We start from the raw sequence: 14,246 nt of genomic DNA on the forward strand, positions 1-14,246 counted from the left end.
TCTGAGTGGTGAAACGGAGTCAGCAAAATAAAGAACAAGAAGAGCAATGGCCCCTTGCCAGCACAATAATAATAAACCTAACATTACTTAGTTTGTGCCAGCCATTGTTTTAAGCACTTTGCATATGTTTTCCTATTTAATATTATTCACAAAAGCCCTTTGGAGTAGATACTATTAATATCAGAGTTTTACCCTTGAAATTCAATGATTGGGCACTGCTGGCTCTTGAAAAGTGGTGTAGTGCAGTGGTGAGGGCTCTGGAGTCAGACTGCCTGGGTTTCTTCTTGGCTTGGCCACATAGTGAGACCTCAGGGAAGTGCACTGGACCTGGAACTTGGTAGTCAATAAGTATTTTGATTGATTTTTGTTATCAATGGATGTATCCACAACTGCATAGTATTTCAAGGAATCCTCAACTCTCTCCAAATATAACATTTAGCACAGCCTGCAATCTGTGGTCCACAGCAATAGAGAATGGTATTACCAGACCCCGTGATGAAGGTGAGGTTGGGAAGGTGAGGCCCCCAATTCCACCATGTTTATTTGTGGCCTTTGTGGAGATATACAGCATGGCTATACGACCGAGAGTAGGCCCAGACTTCTCCTGTACTTTGTCTTACAGGTTTGCAACATACATACCAGAATCCAGGAAAAACAGCTTCGGTCTGTCATCCCTGCGTACCTTCCGAGTGTTCAGAGCTTTGAAAGCAATTTCAGTGGTTTCAGGTAAATCACTCTGATTTTTCAATACTGCCTCTTAGCAGGAGGAATGTTCTTTTATATTTAAAATTTCTCAAGATGTCATATAAACCAAAAGCAAACAAATTCTGCTTTACTCATTTATTTGATCACTTAACAAATGTGTATTTGAGCATATGTCTAGACACTGTGCTAGCTGCTTGAGGTATACCATAAAGTGAGCGAACAGACAGAGGTCTCTGTGTTCATGGAGTTTACATTCTGAGTTGGGGTGGGGAGAGAGACACCAAGCAATAACTGTAATTAAGAGGTCATTAGCTATCCTGTTTAGGAAGTGAAACGTGCCATGGAAAAATAAAAAGGAAAAGTAAACAATATGAGGGCTACAGGAAGTCACAGGGATTCAGGGATGCAGGATGCAGTTTTCAATAGAGTAGTCAAAATAGGGGTCATTGGGCGGGGGGAGATGAGAGTGGATTTGGAATCAGTGAGAGAGTTTCATAAGCAGATACATGGGAAAGAGTGTTCTGCGCACTAGCAACAGCCAGTAGTGCAGAGACTGAGGAATAGAAAGGATAGAGTGAGGGGCCAGGTGGTAGAGGAAGGACCGCATAGGGGAGGGGAGGCACATAACCACTAGGAGGATTTGGGCTGTGCTCTGAGATAAGTGGGAGCCACGTGAGGACTTCAAGCGGAGGGGTCACATGATCTGGCAGGGGTTTTTGTTTTGATTTGTTTTTATGGAAGTATAGGTGACACACAATGTTACATTAATTTCAGGTGTACAACACAGTGATTCAACAATTCTATAAATTATGCTGTGCTCGCTACAGCTATAGCTCCCATATGTCACCATATGATGCTATTACAATACCATTGACTATATTCCCTATGCTGTACCTTTTGTCCCCATGACTTATTTCTTCCAAAACCGGAAACTTGTGCCTCCCACTCCCTTTCACCCTTTTGCTCATCCCCCTCCTCCCAAACCCCGGGGAACCACCAGTTTGTTCTCTGTATTTATGAGTTTCCATTTTGTTTTGTTTGTTCATGTGTTTTGTTTTTGAGATTCCACTTGTAAGTGAAATCATACAGTATTTGTCTTTCTCTGTCTGACTTATTTCACTAAGCATTAATACCCTCTAGGTCTATTCATTGTTTTTGTTGCAAATGGCTATATCTCATTCTTTTTTATGGCTAATATTCCTCTGTGTGTGTGTGTGTGTGTACACATCTTCTTTATCCATTAATCTGACAGGTTTTAGATGGACTACTCTGGCTGTTGTATGGAGAATAGAATGTGGGGGAGTGAAGGTAGAAGCAGAAAGATGAGATAGAGGCTTGGTGATCATCATGGAAATGTGCCACTCACATCTCCTGCTGTAGGGAGCATAGCTGAGTGATGATCCCAGCTGCCACATCTCTGGATTCACAACTGCATTCATGTTCATGCCAAGATCACACTTTCCCTGCATGTCAGGGGGACTAGTGAAGGCCCATTCCTTAAGGATAAAGTCCTGAAACTTAAGCTCAGGGGCTCCTTGGGAGCGAACCTGGTTAAGACTCTCTCCCAGTGGCACTCTAGTCAGAGGCTTTTCTTGTCCAGTCCTACTTCCTTACCACTCTCCTTTCCCAGGTGTCAGCTCATGTCATACTCTGATGTTTTCCCTGCCAGCTGTACTTGCTTTCCCTTTTTCTTTGCAGACATATCACCCAACAGATCTCTTGCACTTCTGGTCCCAGAGTATCTGCTTCTCAGAGAAGAACCCAAAATGACACAAGAGACCACTGTTAAAGAGATGGTTGTGCTCTTAAATCAGTTGGTGGTGGAGGAGTTGGTAGACAGTGGTCTGACTCTATGAATTTCAAAGTAGAAACAATAGGATTTCCTGATGGGATGACTGTATGTGTGGTGTGAGCAAAAGAAAAGAGTCAAGGATGAGTCAAGGTTTTTGGTCTGAGTGACTAGAAAAATGGAGTCATTGCAGACTGACACAGAAAATGTAACCTGCATTTCCTAAGAAGTCAGATAACCTGACTATGGAAGACAGAAGATATACATCTCTTTAAAAAATAATTAAATCTTCATTTCAGAGTCTTATCAGGAAACTAGTTTTACAGGAGACTAAAAATAAGCTTGTTTTCCCCCAAAAGTCAGAGAAGGAACCTTTTCCTGTATTTTCCTTCTGTTTGTGAGTTTTGAGCTTCAGACATAGGACTAAAAAAAAAAAAAAAAAAAAAAAAAAAAACCCATGTGAGATATACAGCTGATATACAGATATATAGCTCCTCTGTGAGAGGAGCAGGTCTGGAGGTTGCATGAGAAGTTAGCTTTGGATGTGTTCTGTTTGAGATGGCTATGAAACATCAAATAGAAGTATCAAGTAGGTAATGAGGTCTACAGGTCTGGAGTTCCAGACAGCAGCTTGGGCTGGAGATACCATTTTGGAAATAATGAGCTTATAGAGGATACTTGGAGCCATGAAATCTGATGAGATCACCAAGAGAGTGAGCCTAGATGAAAAACAGAAGAGGGCCAAGGTCACTACCACCTTAAAGGTGAGGGGAGAAGGGAAGAAACCAGCAAAGAGGATGAGCAGGAGCCACCAGAAAGTAAGAGGGAAATGTAGATCCTGGAAGCCATGTAAGGAAGGTGTTCTGTGAATCAAGATGAAGCTAAGGATGGGCTGTGAATATGAACCAGATTGAATGCTCCAGCTTGTCCAGAAGCCTTCTCCTTGTGTGGCATCGCACTTCATGGAAGGCTCATTTGCTGCAGGTTTGGCCTTCCATTTGGTGTCCCTTTCTGTTCTTAAGTCTACCAGTCATGGTTTATACCGATTAGTTGAAATGTTGCCACTTTGTGTCATCTCACAAATTGTTTAAGTTTTGTCTGGTTGTTTAACTCTCCAGCTACTCTGAGAGCAGAGCCCCTGACTCAGTGGTGTACTGGGGCTGACTTGTTTTGGTGCCTCAGCAGCAGGTTGTGCATGTTCCTTTTCAGCTCTGCATCCAGTGATGTTGTGTAGTTTAGGTTGAAGCCAGCATGCTGAGAGGACTCTGTGGAGGAAGAAAAGGGATCTGCACTACAAAATTCAGCAAAGAAGTCTGTAAATGCTATAGATGGGACTTTCCCTGCACACACGCTCCTCCCCGACAGAGAAAGCGTTTTTGGTTTTTTTTATCTTTAAAGGACTTATTTATTTGAGAGAGAGAGAGAGCGCTGTTGGGGGGGCAGAAGGAGCAGCGGGTTAGAGAGAGAGAATCCCAAGCAGACTCTGTGCTGAGTGCAGAGCCTGACATAGGGCTTGATCTCATGACCCTGAGATCATAACCTGAGCAGAAATCAAGAGTCGGATGCTTAACTGACTGCAGCACCCCGGCACCCCCAGAAAGCTGATTTTAAACATTTACCATTGTACCACAAGGTTATGTCTTTCTTATGTTGTAACTTGGTAGCTTAGCAGTGTGCCATGGACACAATAGGTGCTTAGTAAATATTTCTTGAATTAAAAAATAAAACTATTTTAAGTAATAATATGAGTTTTTTCCCCCCAGAATATTCTCATTTTCTTGTTCCAGACAAAGATCCTCCTTCTAGCTCCCTGCCCCCCAATTTAGCACTGTCTTATGGCACCTTGCATACCTTGAATGTTAAATACAGGTCTGTCTCCTCTAGGGGAGCCTCCTTTTGGTCTTGGTGCTACATGGAATCCCCAGCTGTGAGGTGTCTGCACAAGTGTAATCAAGTTGTCTGTATGATATGTTTCTACTCAGAGTCTTCTCACTAACTCTTCAGAGCAACCCTGTGGCAGACACCAGGCAGGATGGAAAGGCTGAGCTAGACTGGTGGACTACTCAGTGCCATGCAGCTTCTCAGGCAGAGTTGGAACCAGAACCCATGGCATCAGAATCCTCAGCTAGGCCAGTTTCTGATTCTAGCCTGCAGCCGGGTGACGTTTGAGGCCCTGGCTGTTCCCTCCCGTGTGTCTGCTGTGTGTGTGAGTGGGCACTTGTCCCCACACTGGTCTTTCTCCTCCCCAGGTCTGAAGGTCATTGTTGGGGCCTTGCTGCGCTCTGTGAAGAAGCTTGTTGATGTGATGATTCTGACTCTCTTTTGCCTCAGCATCTTCGCCCTGGTAGGTCAGCAGCTCTTCAAGGGAAGTCTGAACCAGAGATGTATCCATAAGGACTGTGAGAATATCAGTAACCTTGATGGTAAATATTCCACCTTTCACACCTTGGTCTGTGCACGGTTAACTTTTATTGTCATCGCTCATACTGTCTATAGATCTGCATTACAGAGTCTCTTAGGAGCAAGGATGACTTCATCCATCCAGAGTTCTCATGTGGGCACATGTGTTTCTTAGAGAACTGCTTTGTTCTTTGGGTTTCCATGGAGAAGGCAAAGCCTGCAGCCACAGCCACATAAGTGATATCAGCTCCTATCCCTTCCCCTGTGGATCTGCGCAATTCTTTGTCATGTTTTGCAGAAGTCTTCAGAGTGCCTGGATTTGTCCAGCAACTTCCCAGCCCTCCTCCTTGGGTATTTTCTCCAATAATATCACTTTTTTTCTGCTGCATCCTCTCCATACTGAGGTCAATCCTATAGCAATTTCACGTGTCCTGGATCTCATGTGGCTAACCTCTCTCTCTCCATGATTGTCTTGGTTTATGCACTTCTCATGGGCTGAGTCTGTGTCCAACTTCCCCCGGGCATGATCTCAGGTTCAGTTTTATGCACTGAGAGGCCTCAGGGGCATGGTGGTGTCACTGCTTCCTCCTCCTCCTCCTTCTACCTTCCTCCTTACCCTCCTTTTCTCTTGCTCCTTCCTCAGGGCTTAAGCTCTGGTTCCTCTCTGGCCATCCACTTTGATCATTTCTGAGGATTCCAAACCATTTGTTTCAACCAAATCTGGCATATTTGCTATTCTCTTTCCCTTCAGGTTTTTTTTTTTTTTTAAAATCTGAATTTATGATTCTTTCCTTCTCAGAAAATTGTTTTGAAAAGAAAACTTCCTCTGAATTCAGAATGTGTGGTACCTGGATGGGTAACAGGTAAGAAGTTCATATCTCCATTTTTCTCCCAAGTACAGCACTGGTGGACCTTTTTTGGGGTAATGTGGCAGACAGTCTTCATCTAATGACTTTTGGAGCAGTGATGGCAGTAGGCAAACAGTACTGATTAGGCAAACAGTATTTAGGCAAGTTTACACATGCATTATTAAGTTATTAATAATTCATTATTATAAGTGTTAATAATAAAATCAATCAATTTAAAAATCAATAAATTAATTTAAAAATTAATAATAAAATGATATACTTAATTATAATTAATATTTTAATAATTGTTTCCAAGTGTTTAGAGCAGCTTTCTCCCCAAGTCATGTTGAATTTATAACTGAAAAAATCTACTGAAAATGTGATCATTTGTTGATCACCACTGCCTCTAATTTCATAAACAGTTGTATATGTATGTTCATACACATTCACCCCAGTGGTTCATAGCTCTCTGGCCCTTTAGGGACACTCTTTTTTCTTCCAGAGTATCAGTGCTCTCTGTGGCGAGAAATTCATTTCAGAGTGATTTAATGAGTACATTTCAAATCAAGATAATATGCAAGTCACTCTGATAAAATAGGCTAAAAATTTGTTCCTCAATAACAAATATGTATCAAAGGCTGAGAGCATGCCAAACCCTGTGCTAGGCCCAAAGAATGCAAATATGAACTAGAGATCACTTCTCTCTTGAATCTGGCATCTCACAGGAAGGAGAGAAAGTGTGTTTTACTCCTTGAAAGTGTGATGAATGTTTTAAGAGAGACATATAGATACTGAGAGAGATTGAACAGAGGGTATAACCCTGTCTGTAAAATGAGGGAAGTGTCTTCTAATGCTACCTGGGATAGTCATAGGTTTATATTTGGTCAAACTCACAAGACATCATAGGGTTTAGTGTAATACAAGGACTACTGAATTCTCTAAAATGATCCTCGGCAGACACACTGCCTCCACGGTGCTTTCATTTAATGAGGAGACCAACAGCTGTTATATACAGTGCTTCCTTGACTCCATACAGGGCAGGTACGGTTACTGTAGGTAAAATCCAAGGTGGGGTGGGCCACTTGGACACATAGACACGGCAGCCTTGGCTTCCAGCTGGTCCTTATTGTGTCCTCATCTCTCTAAGCTTGTGTAATAATCATAGCTCTCTAATCTATGTGTAGTCCCAAAGCTCAGAAGTTGTATAGAAGATGAACTCCTAGAAGATGACCTTCCCCATTGATCATGACATGGTGGTTTTCAAGGAGATGACAGGTCTAAGGTCATAGGTCACCTTCATAGGCAGCTCTCTGTCTGTCTAGGGCCTAGGCCTGGTTTTTAGCCTTTACTCTCTGCCTCCTTCCCTAAGAGCCACAGTGTGGTGACTGGTGACCACAGTGTGGATCTAAAGCATAAGTAGGGAGTTCTGGTAGGTGAGGAGATAGAATGAACAATTTCAGTCCCTAGAATAGAAAGGGGGAAGACTCTGGGCATGAGGCCATGAGATCAGAGGCAGTAAGAAGCCCAGCAGCTTGTTAGGCAGAGAGGAAGTTTACAAGAACTAACTCTGCAAGATCTGGTAGCCCATCAGTGCCAAATATTTTGACATTGATCACAAAGGAAACAAGACCTGAGCAGATTAGTTGTTTGTAAAAGTCACTATGGCTGCTACATGAGAATGGATGCATAGAGTGGATGAGACAGCCACTTAGAAGACTCGGTTGATACAGATGAAAATCACAAAACAGTGCAGTGGAGATGATGAGAAATGGATGGATGAATTCCAAACACATTTAGGAGACAGAAAGAACAAGATTGTGAATTGAAGAAGGGGGTTAGATGTACACTGTGCACAAGTGCATGTATGGGAGGATGGTGGGGTGTTTTGAGGGGAGAAAACTGTTAGAGATGTTTCTGTTGCTTCTGGGGTGAGTTACTGGTGATGTCTTTGCCAAGATGGAAATGCTGGAGGAGAGCTTTAATCACATGTGTATGTTGATAGGAAGGATATCCAGACAAGGGGATATTGGGCAAAATAAGCTAATACTTTGAATGGTGACTAGGAAGTAAGATAAATTAAGTATGTTAGGTTCAGCCCCAGTAGGTTCCTTGAAGATAAGGGCACTGGGATTTCAAGGGTTTCCCTGAGGTCTGGTGGGAAAGAGGACACAATGGATGTCTTCCTTCTGAATCACCCTAATGCAAAGCCTACCACTCACTGAGGGCTATGTTGCCCACTAAGCAAATTCCCAATCAACTTGTCAGGACCTCTGATTAAATGCTACTGAATAGCCCAGGCTCACCAGATAGCTGAAGGAAGTCTTTGGCATAAAGGGGACTGAGAGAAAGAAATAGGGAAAATGAATGTTGTCATAGTTCAGGCAGCTAATACAAAATACTGTAGACAGGGTGACTTATAAACAACAGAAATTTCTTTCTTCACAGTTCCTGAGGTTGGATGTCCAAGATCAGGGTACCAGTTTGGTTGGGTTCTAATGAGGATCCTCTTCTGGGTTGTAGGTGGTAGTCTTCTCTGTTGTGTCCTCAAATGGCAGAAAGTGAGCTCTGTGAGCTCTCTTTTATGAGGGTGTGACTCCTATCATGAGGGCTCCACCCTCCCCCACTAATCACCACCCACCCCACCTCCCAACAGCATCACACTGGAGATTAAGATTGTGATGCAAGAATTTCAGAAGGATCTGAACATTCGGGCTCTAAAAGCTGTGGACAAAATAACAGTTCAGAGAGAGAACTCAAAAGGACTTTTAAAACTTTAAATAGGGTCTTCAGTAAACTTAAGAGACATATTGTATACATAAAAATAAAAATAGCTCATTATGAAAAAGGAACAACTGTTCCTTTTCACTAAGTCACTAAGAAAGACTGATTTTTTTTTTTTTTTGGTAACATGATTACAAAAAATCAGAACTAGAATTAAAAGATCAAGTAGAGGAAATAGTCCAGAAAGTAGCCACAAAAGAGACAGAAAATTATGAGAATAAATATCAAACCAGAAGTTCCAACTTTTGACTAAATAGAAATTCCTGAAATAGGGCACAGAAAAAAACAAAAGGGAGAAAATTAGCAATGCCACAATACGGAGAATTTTCCTGAGCTTGAGGATGCAAGTCCCTCACCATCCCATAAAGTGCCCAACGTAATGAGTGAAGAAAGCCCCTGCCAAGTACCTGATTATGGCATTTCAGGGAAAAGATCCTAAAACCAAAGAGAAAAAGGTCACCCACAAAGGAACAAAAACCAAAATGGCATCAGAATTCTCAATAGCATCACAGGATAATAACTGCACAGTTCCTTCGTATTTCTAAGGAAAAAAATTTTCAAACCAGATTTCTACTTCTAGCCAATCAATCAATCAGCTCTGAAGGTAGAATAAAGAAATACTCATATATGCAAAGATCACCCCATCTTCTTAAGAAGCCATTTGAGATTTGTTCCAGAAAAATGAGATAGTAAAACTTGGAAAAGGCAACACACAAAAACAAAGAAAAAAAAGTATCCAACCCCAGAAAACAGACTGAGGCCACAGTATTTCCTTGGGAGGGGGAATATAAGTAGTGATGAAATGGGATGGGAGGTTGAGGAGCTAACCCTCATCTTAGCAGGAACTTAATCACCAAGGACTAAAGTTGGTATATATCATAATAAATGTTATCTTTAAAGATATGGACATAAAAGAGTTACAAGTTGTTGACTTTGCAGTAAGTAAATGATGGTTAAAGAATGATGGAATGGTTTTCATTACAAGCCTGTTGGTGCCACATGATTTTTAAACCACATGCATGTATTACTTTGATCAAAATAGTATATTTATCAAAAATGAGGAAAGTACCTACCCTTGTATTATCTGAGAAATGCGTTTAATGATGTGTGCTTTGGTGATGTGGGTGAAGACTTATGGGCAAGCGATAAAGTAAGACCCATATGTTTATGAGAACAAAAGACTGTTAACAACTGAAACCTTACATCTTCATCATTAGCTGAGCAATTAAATAAATCATAGAACCGTAAGACATGAAAAGAAATATTTCCTTGTATGCTCGTGTGGAAGGACCTCCAAGCTATATTGTTCCATGAAAAAAGCAAGGCACAAGAGAGTACTCAAAGCACACTCCCATGTATGTATTATAAAAGATGTATACTGGTACATATGTGCTTCTCTTGCCTGTCATTACTACTAATTATTCACTGTATCATTACACTTAATTTTTAATGAAAAACTAAGAATATGAGCTTACTAATTGATCCATCTGGAAAGTGAGTGAAGGCTTGGCAGGCAGGGCATGGTCCCTCTTACAGATACTCAGCACCCAGGGCTTTTCCATATGACCTCTCGGCCCTCAGAAAAGCCTGTGCCTTGGCTAGGATGAGTGGGGGTAGGAGGGAAGCCAGCCTGCAGGGAATGTAATTCTTCCTCTGTTCCCTTGTTTCCATCTAGTGCCTGTTCTGAAAATTTTAAATGCACACACACCAAAAGGAATCCTGACTATAATTACACCAATTTTGACAACTTTGGCTGGTCTTTCCTTGGCATGTTTCGGCTTATGACCCAAGATTCCTGGGAGAAGCTTTATCAACAGGTTATTTAATTATTCTCTCTCTCTTGTTCTCCTCCCCTGCCCTCCTCCCTTCCTCCTCCCCTCCTCCATAGCTCATCTATCTTTCGGTCATTTATTCATAACTTACCATCTACCCTCCTTCTCTGTCATCTGTTCCTCATCCTCAATAGTTGTACTATTAAATTCTACCTTAGATATTGTGTTAGAAACATCAAAAACTGGGCGCCTGGATGGTTCAGTGGGTTAAAGCCTCTGCCTTCAGCTTGGGTCGTGATCCCAAGGTCCTGGGATTGAGCCCCGAACCCGGCTCTCTGCTCAGTGGGGAGCCTGCTTCCTCCTCTCTCTCTCTGCCTGCCTCTCTGCCTGCTTGTGATCTCTGTCTGTCAAATAAATAAAATCTTTAAAAAAAAATTTTTTTTTAAAAGGAAAAGGAACATCAAAAACCATCTCCTCCTCCTAGAAATGTTAGCCCTCTCTGGATTCCCTTCTACCCATAGTTCTACTACCAGTGCTTCCTTCAGTTTTTGTTTTTTTTTTTTAATAATAATTAATTTTTTAAAAAAATTATTTTCAGCATAACAGTATTCATTGTTTTTGCACCACACCCAGTGCTCCATGCAATCCGTGCCCTCTCCAATACCCACCACCTGGTTTCCCCAACCTCCCACCCCCCGCCGCTTCAAACCCCGCAGATTGTTTTTCAGAGTCCATAGTCTCTCATGGTTCACCTCCCCTTCCAATTTCCCCCAACTCCCTTCTCCTCTCTAACTCCCCTTGTCCTCCATGATCAGTTTAAAGCATTCCTTCTTCTGCCTTTTAAATTCTAAAATGCAACTACCCTTGAGAAAGTCCTAACAAAGTACCACACCTTACATGGGAATGTAGGGATGACATCTGCTCATTGATGGGCGTCAGAAGTCCCTGGGTTATGGGAGGTTATAGACGATACTGTGGACAGCTGACCTGAGCACTGCTGGGGGGAGGATCTGTTGCTATTGTATCATGTCCCCTTGAAGTGACAGTCACCCCTCTATAGAGAAAGGCTGGAGAAGCAAGTATGTGCTCTGTCTTTTGCAGACCTTGCGTACCTCAGGGCTCTACTCAGTCTTCTTCTTTGTGGTGGTCATCTTTCTGGGCTCTTTCTACCTGATTAACTTAACTCTGGCTGTTGTCACTATGGCTTATGAGGAACAGAACAGAAATGTAGCTGCTGAGACAGAGGCCAAGGAGAAGATGTTCCAGGAAGCCCAGCGGCTGCTGAAGGAGGAGAAGGAGGTAGGGGCACGCAGTGTCAGACAGTGAGGTCTGCTTGTGGGGGTGTGGACTGCAGAGGCTGTGAGAACTGGTCTCAGAGCTTTCTCTACTGGTGCTTTTCTGATAATTTAAGACCTGTGAAGACAGGCTGTGCTGCTGTCTCTCATTACAATGTCCAGGCACAGAGCTCTTAAGAATCGGGAACCCTAGGTTTTCTGAAACCTGGGCCTTCTAGGACAGACCCCAGACTGCTGGCTAGAAGATAAAATGTGCATAAGTGTAAACCAAGGCTTTGCTGCAGGATTACTAATGGGAATCTGGAGATGTTTGTGTTCCAGGTCTTTGCCTGGGAGGGCTTGGGAAAGTAGTAATGGTGCTCTAAAGACAGCAGCTGTGATCACCTCTCTCTTCTTGAAATTCCTGTCATATTTATAGCCCATTTTCATTGTTTCCTTGGTATCATTTTCCCAATTCTAAGATTTCAGGAACATGTTTTATACTCTTTCTCATCCTGCACAGAGATTTTTCAGTGGGGAGTCCATCAAGTTTAATACCTGCTTTGTCAGGCACAAGCATTTATTGAGTGCCTAGCACATCCTAGACTCTGTGCTAAGAGTTAGTGAAAGAGCTATGGAAGAGTTAACCTTGCCTCTGAGATTGCATTTTCTGTGGATAAACCAACAGGGTCTGTGCCCCTGCTAAAAAATAACAAAGCTAGCATATTCCATGTAGGTGATAAGCGGTCTAAATGGTATGATGCTTCCAGAAGAGAGGAGAGAACACTCACGATGATCTATTTATTAATTGCTTTTGTTCACTTTCTAAGGCTCTGGTTGCCATGGGAATTGACAGAAGTTCACTTAATTCCCTTGAAGCGTCATCTTTTTCCCCAAAGAAGAGAAAGCTTTTTGGTAAAAGTAAAAGAAAGTCCTTTTTTTTGAGAGACTCTGGGAAAGACCAGCCTCCAGGATCAGATTCTGAGGAAGATTCCACAAAAAAGGCAAGTCTTAGCCCAGGAATTAATGATACTATAGCACTGTTAGGGGAACAGGTCAAGTTGGCAGTCTAATTGAAAGGATTCCTTCATTCATTTACTCATTTATCCTCTCATCCATTTGTGCATATTTTCTCACGTCCATGTGTCTATTCAACTACCCATTTATTTACAAGCATCATTCGAAGTTTTGACAGTGTTTACTCTCTGCTTGGCATTGGGGTAAGTACTGGGGATACATGAGATGTATGAAACAGACAACAGAAGACACACTAACAAGGAGGCAGTTACTGTTCAGTGTGATGACTGACATAATGATTGCTATGGGAGAACAGAGAAGGAGCAGTGTTGTAGTGGAGGTTCCCTCCAAAGGAAGTTCTGAGATGCTAGAGTGCAAGTAGATTATTTGGGAAGTGATCTCAGGAAGCACCAAGAGGAGAGGGAAGAAAGGATACATGGAAGAGAAAGGTGGCCAGTTAAGGTTCATTATCAAGCCAGTTACCACTGAAAGTAGTTGATGTTTAATCTCCATGGAGTGAGGACACTAGAGCATTTATATACCAACATTGGTCCATCATTATTTCCAGACTGCTGGGTTTTGGAGATAATCATTTTTGCGGATTTCTGACTTGGCATCCATTAGGTCAAAGGGTGGTCAGGTTGCCAGAGAAAGCCTCAGGTAAGACCCAGGGACAAAGATTCAGCCAACAGCAGCATCTGCTTCCAACAACCAACCCAGAATTGGTGGAAGTGGGAGAAGCATGGATTGGAAGCAGTGTCTGTGCTGAGAGGGTGAATTAATGTTTCATCCTTTGGTAAAAAGTGAATGGAGCACCAAAGGTAGAGGGAACAGCACATACAAAGGCCTGGAGGCAAAGGAGAGCTGGAGAACATGATCCAATGGGACACTTGGGAGTGTATGTGCACATGCACATGTGTGTATGTGATGAAGCTAGAGGGTGGGTGGTGAGAAACTGTAGTAGTAAGATGGGATCATCACAAAAGGCCATGAAGCCAGCTCAGGGGTTCACCCTTTACCTGGAGAGCAAGGACTAAGCAGTACTGAAAGGTTTTAAGCAAAAGAGTGACAACCAGATTGATAGTTTTAAAATCCCGAATGCATTGAAGAGATGGGATGGGACTGGAACAGAATTGGATGCAGCCAGTTAAGAAGCTGTGGCAGTAATCCAAGTGGCGATAGGGGCTTAAACAGTCATTAGGGCAGGAGGATGAAGAGAGAATGACAGGGTGCAGTGATCTCCAGAAAATAAGATTCAGCAGTCAAATAGATGTACGGGGAGGGGAGAGGTGTCCGGTTAATGGCTTGGGTAGACAACTTGATAGAGGGTAGTTTACTGAGACAGGAAAGGAACATGTGCTGGGAGTGCAGAAGAAGGCAAGTTCAGTTTTGGGCATGGCAAGTTTGAAATGCCTGTGGGGCATCCTAGCAGGGATGTTGAGTAGGCCATAGGATATGCAGAAAGGAAGCTATGGGGGGATATGGGGTAGGAAAAAAGCACCCCCTCTTTTTAAAAATTTTATTTTTTTAAATTTTTAAATTAACATATAATATATTATTAGCCCCAGGTGTGTGAATCACCAGGTTTATACTTCACAGCACTCACCATAGCACATACCTTACCCAATGTCCATAACCCAACCATCCTCTCCTTACACCC

General features: G+C 42.4%; 1 protein-coding gene across 1 annotated transcript in view; it reads left to right on the forward strand.

Moving 5' to 3' along the window:
• SCN11A (sodium voltage-gated channel alpha subunit 11) overlaps positions 1-14,246 on the forward strand; it is a 93,543-nt gene that overhangs the window by 22,578 nt on the left and 56,719 nt on the right. The window contains exons 6-11 of the mRNA XM_059390530.1: positions 623-726; positions 4,744-4,917; positions 5,694-5,757; positions 10,199-10,340; positions 11,397-11,594; positions 12,400-12,573. Of these exons, the coding sequence (XP_059246513.1) occupies positions 623-726; positions 4,744-4,917; positions 5,694-5,757; positions 10,199-10,340; positions 11,397-11,594; positions 12,400-12,573 (856 nt within the window). The remainder of the gene's footprint in view (positions 1-622; positions 727-4,743; positions 4,918-5,693; positions 5,758-10,198; positions 10,341-11,396; positions 11,595-12,399; positions 12,574-14,246) is intronic.

The sequence above is a fragment of the Mustela nigripes genome, chromosome 2, assembly GCF_022355385.1.
Source record: "Mustela nigripes isolate SB6536 chromosome 2, MUSNIG.SB6536, whole genome shotgun sequence".
Taxonomy (NCBI): Eukaryota; Metazoa; Chordata; class Mammalia; order Carnivora; family Mustelidae; genus Mustela; species Mustela nigripes.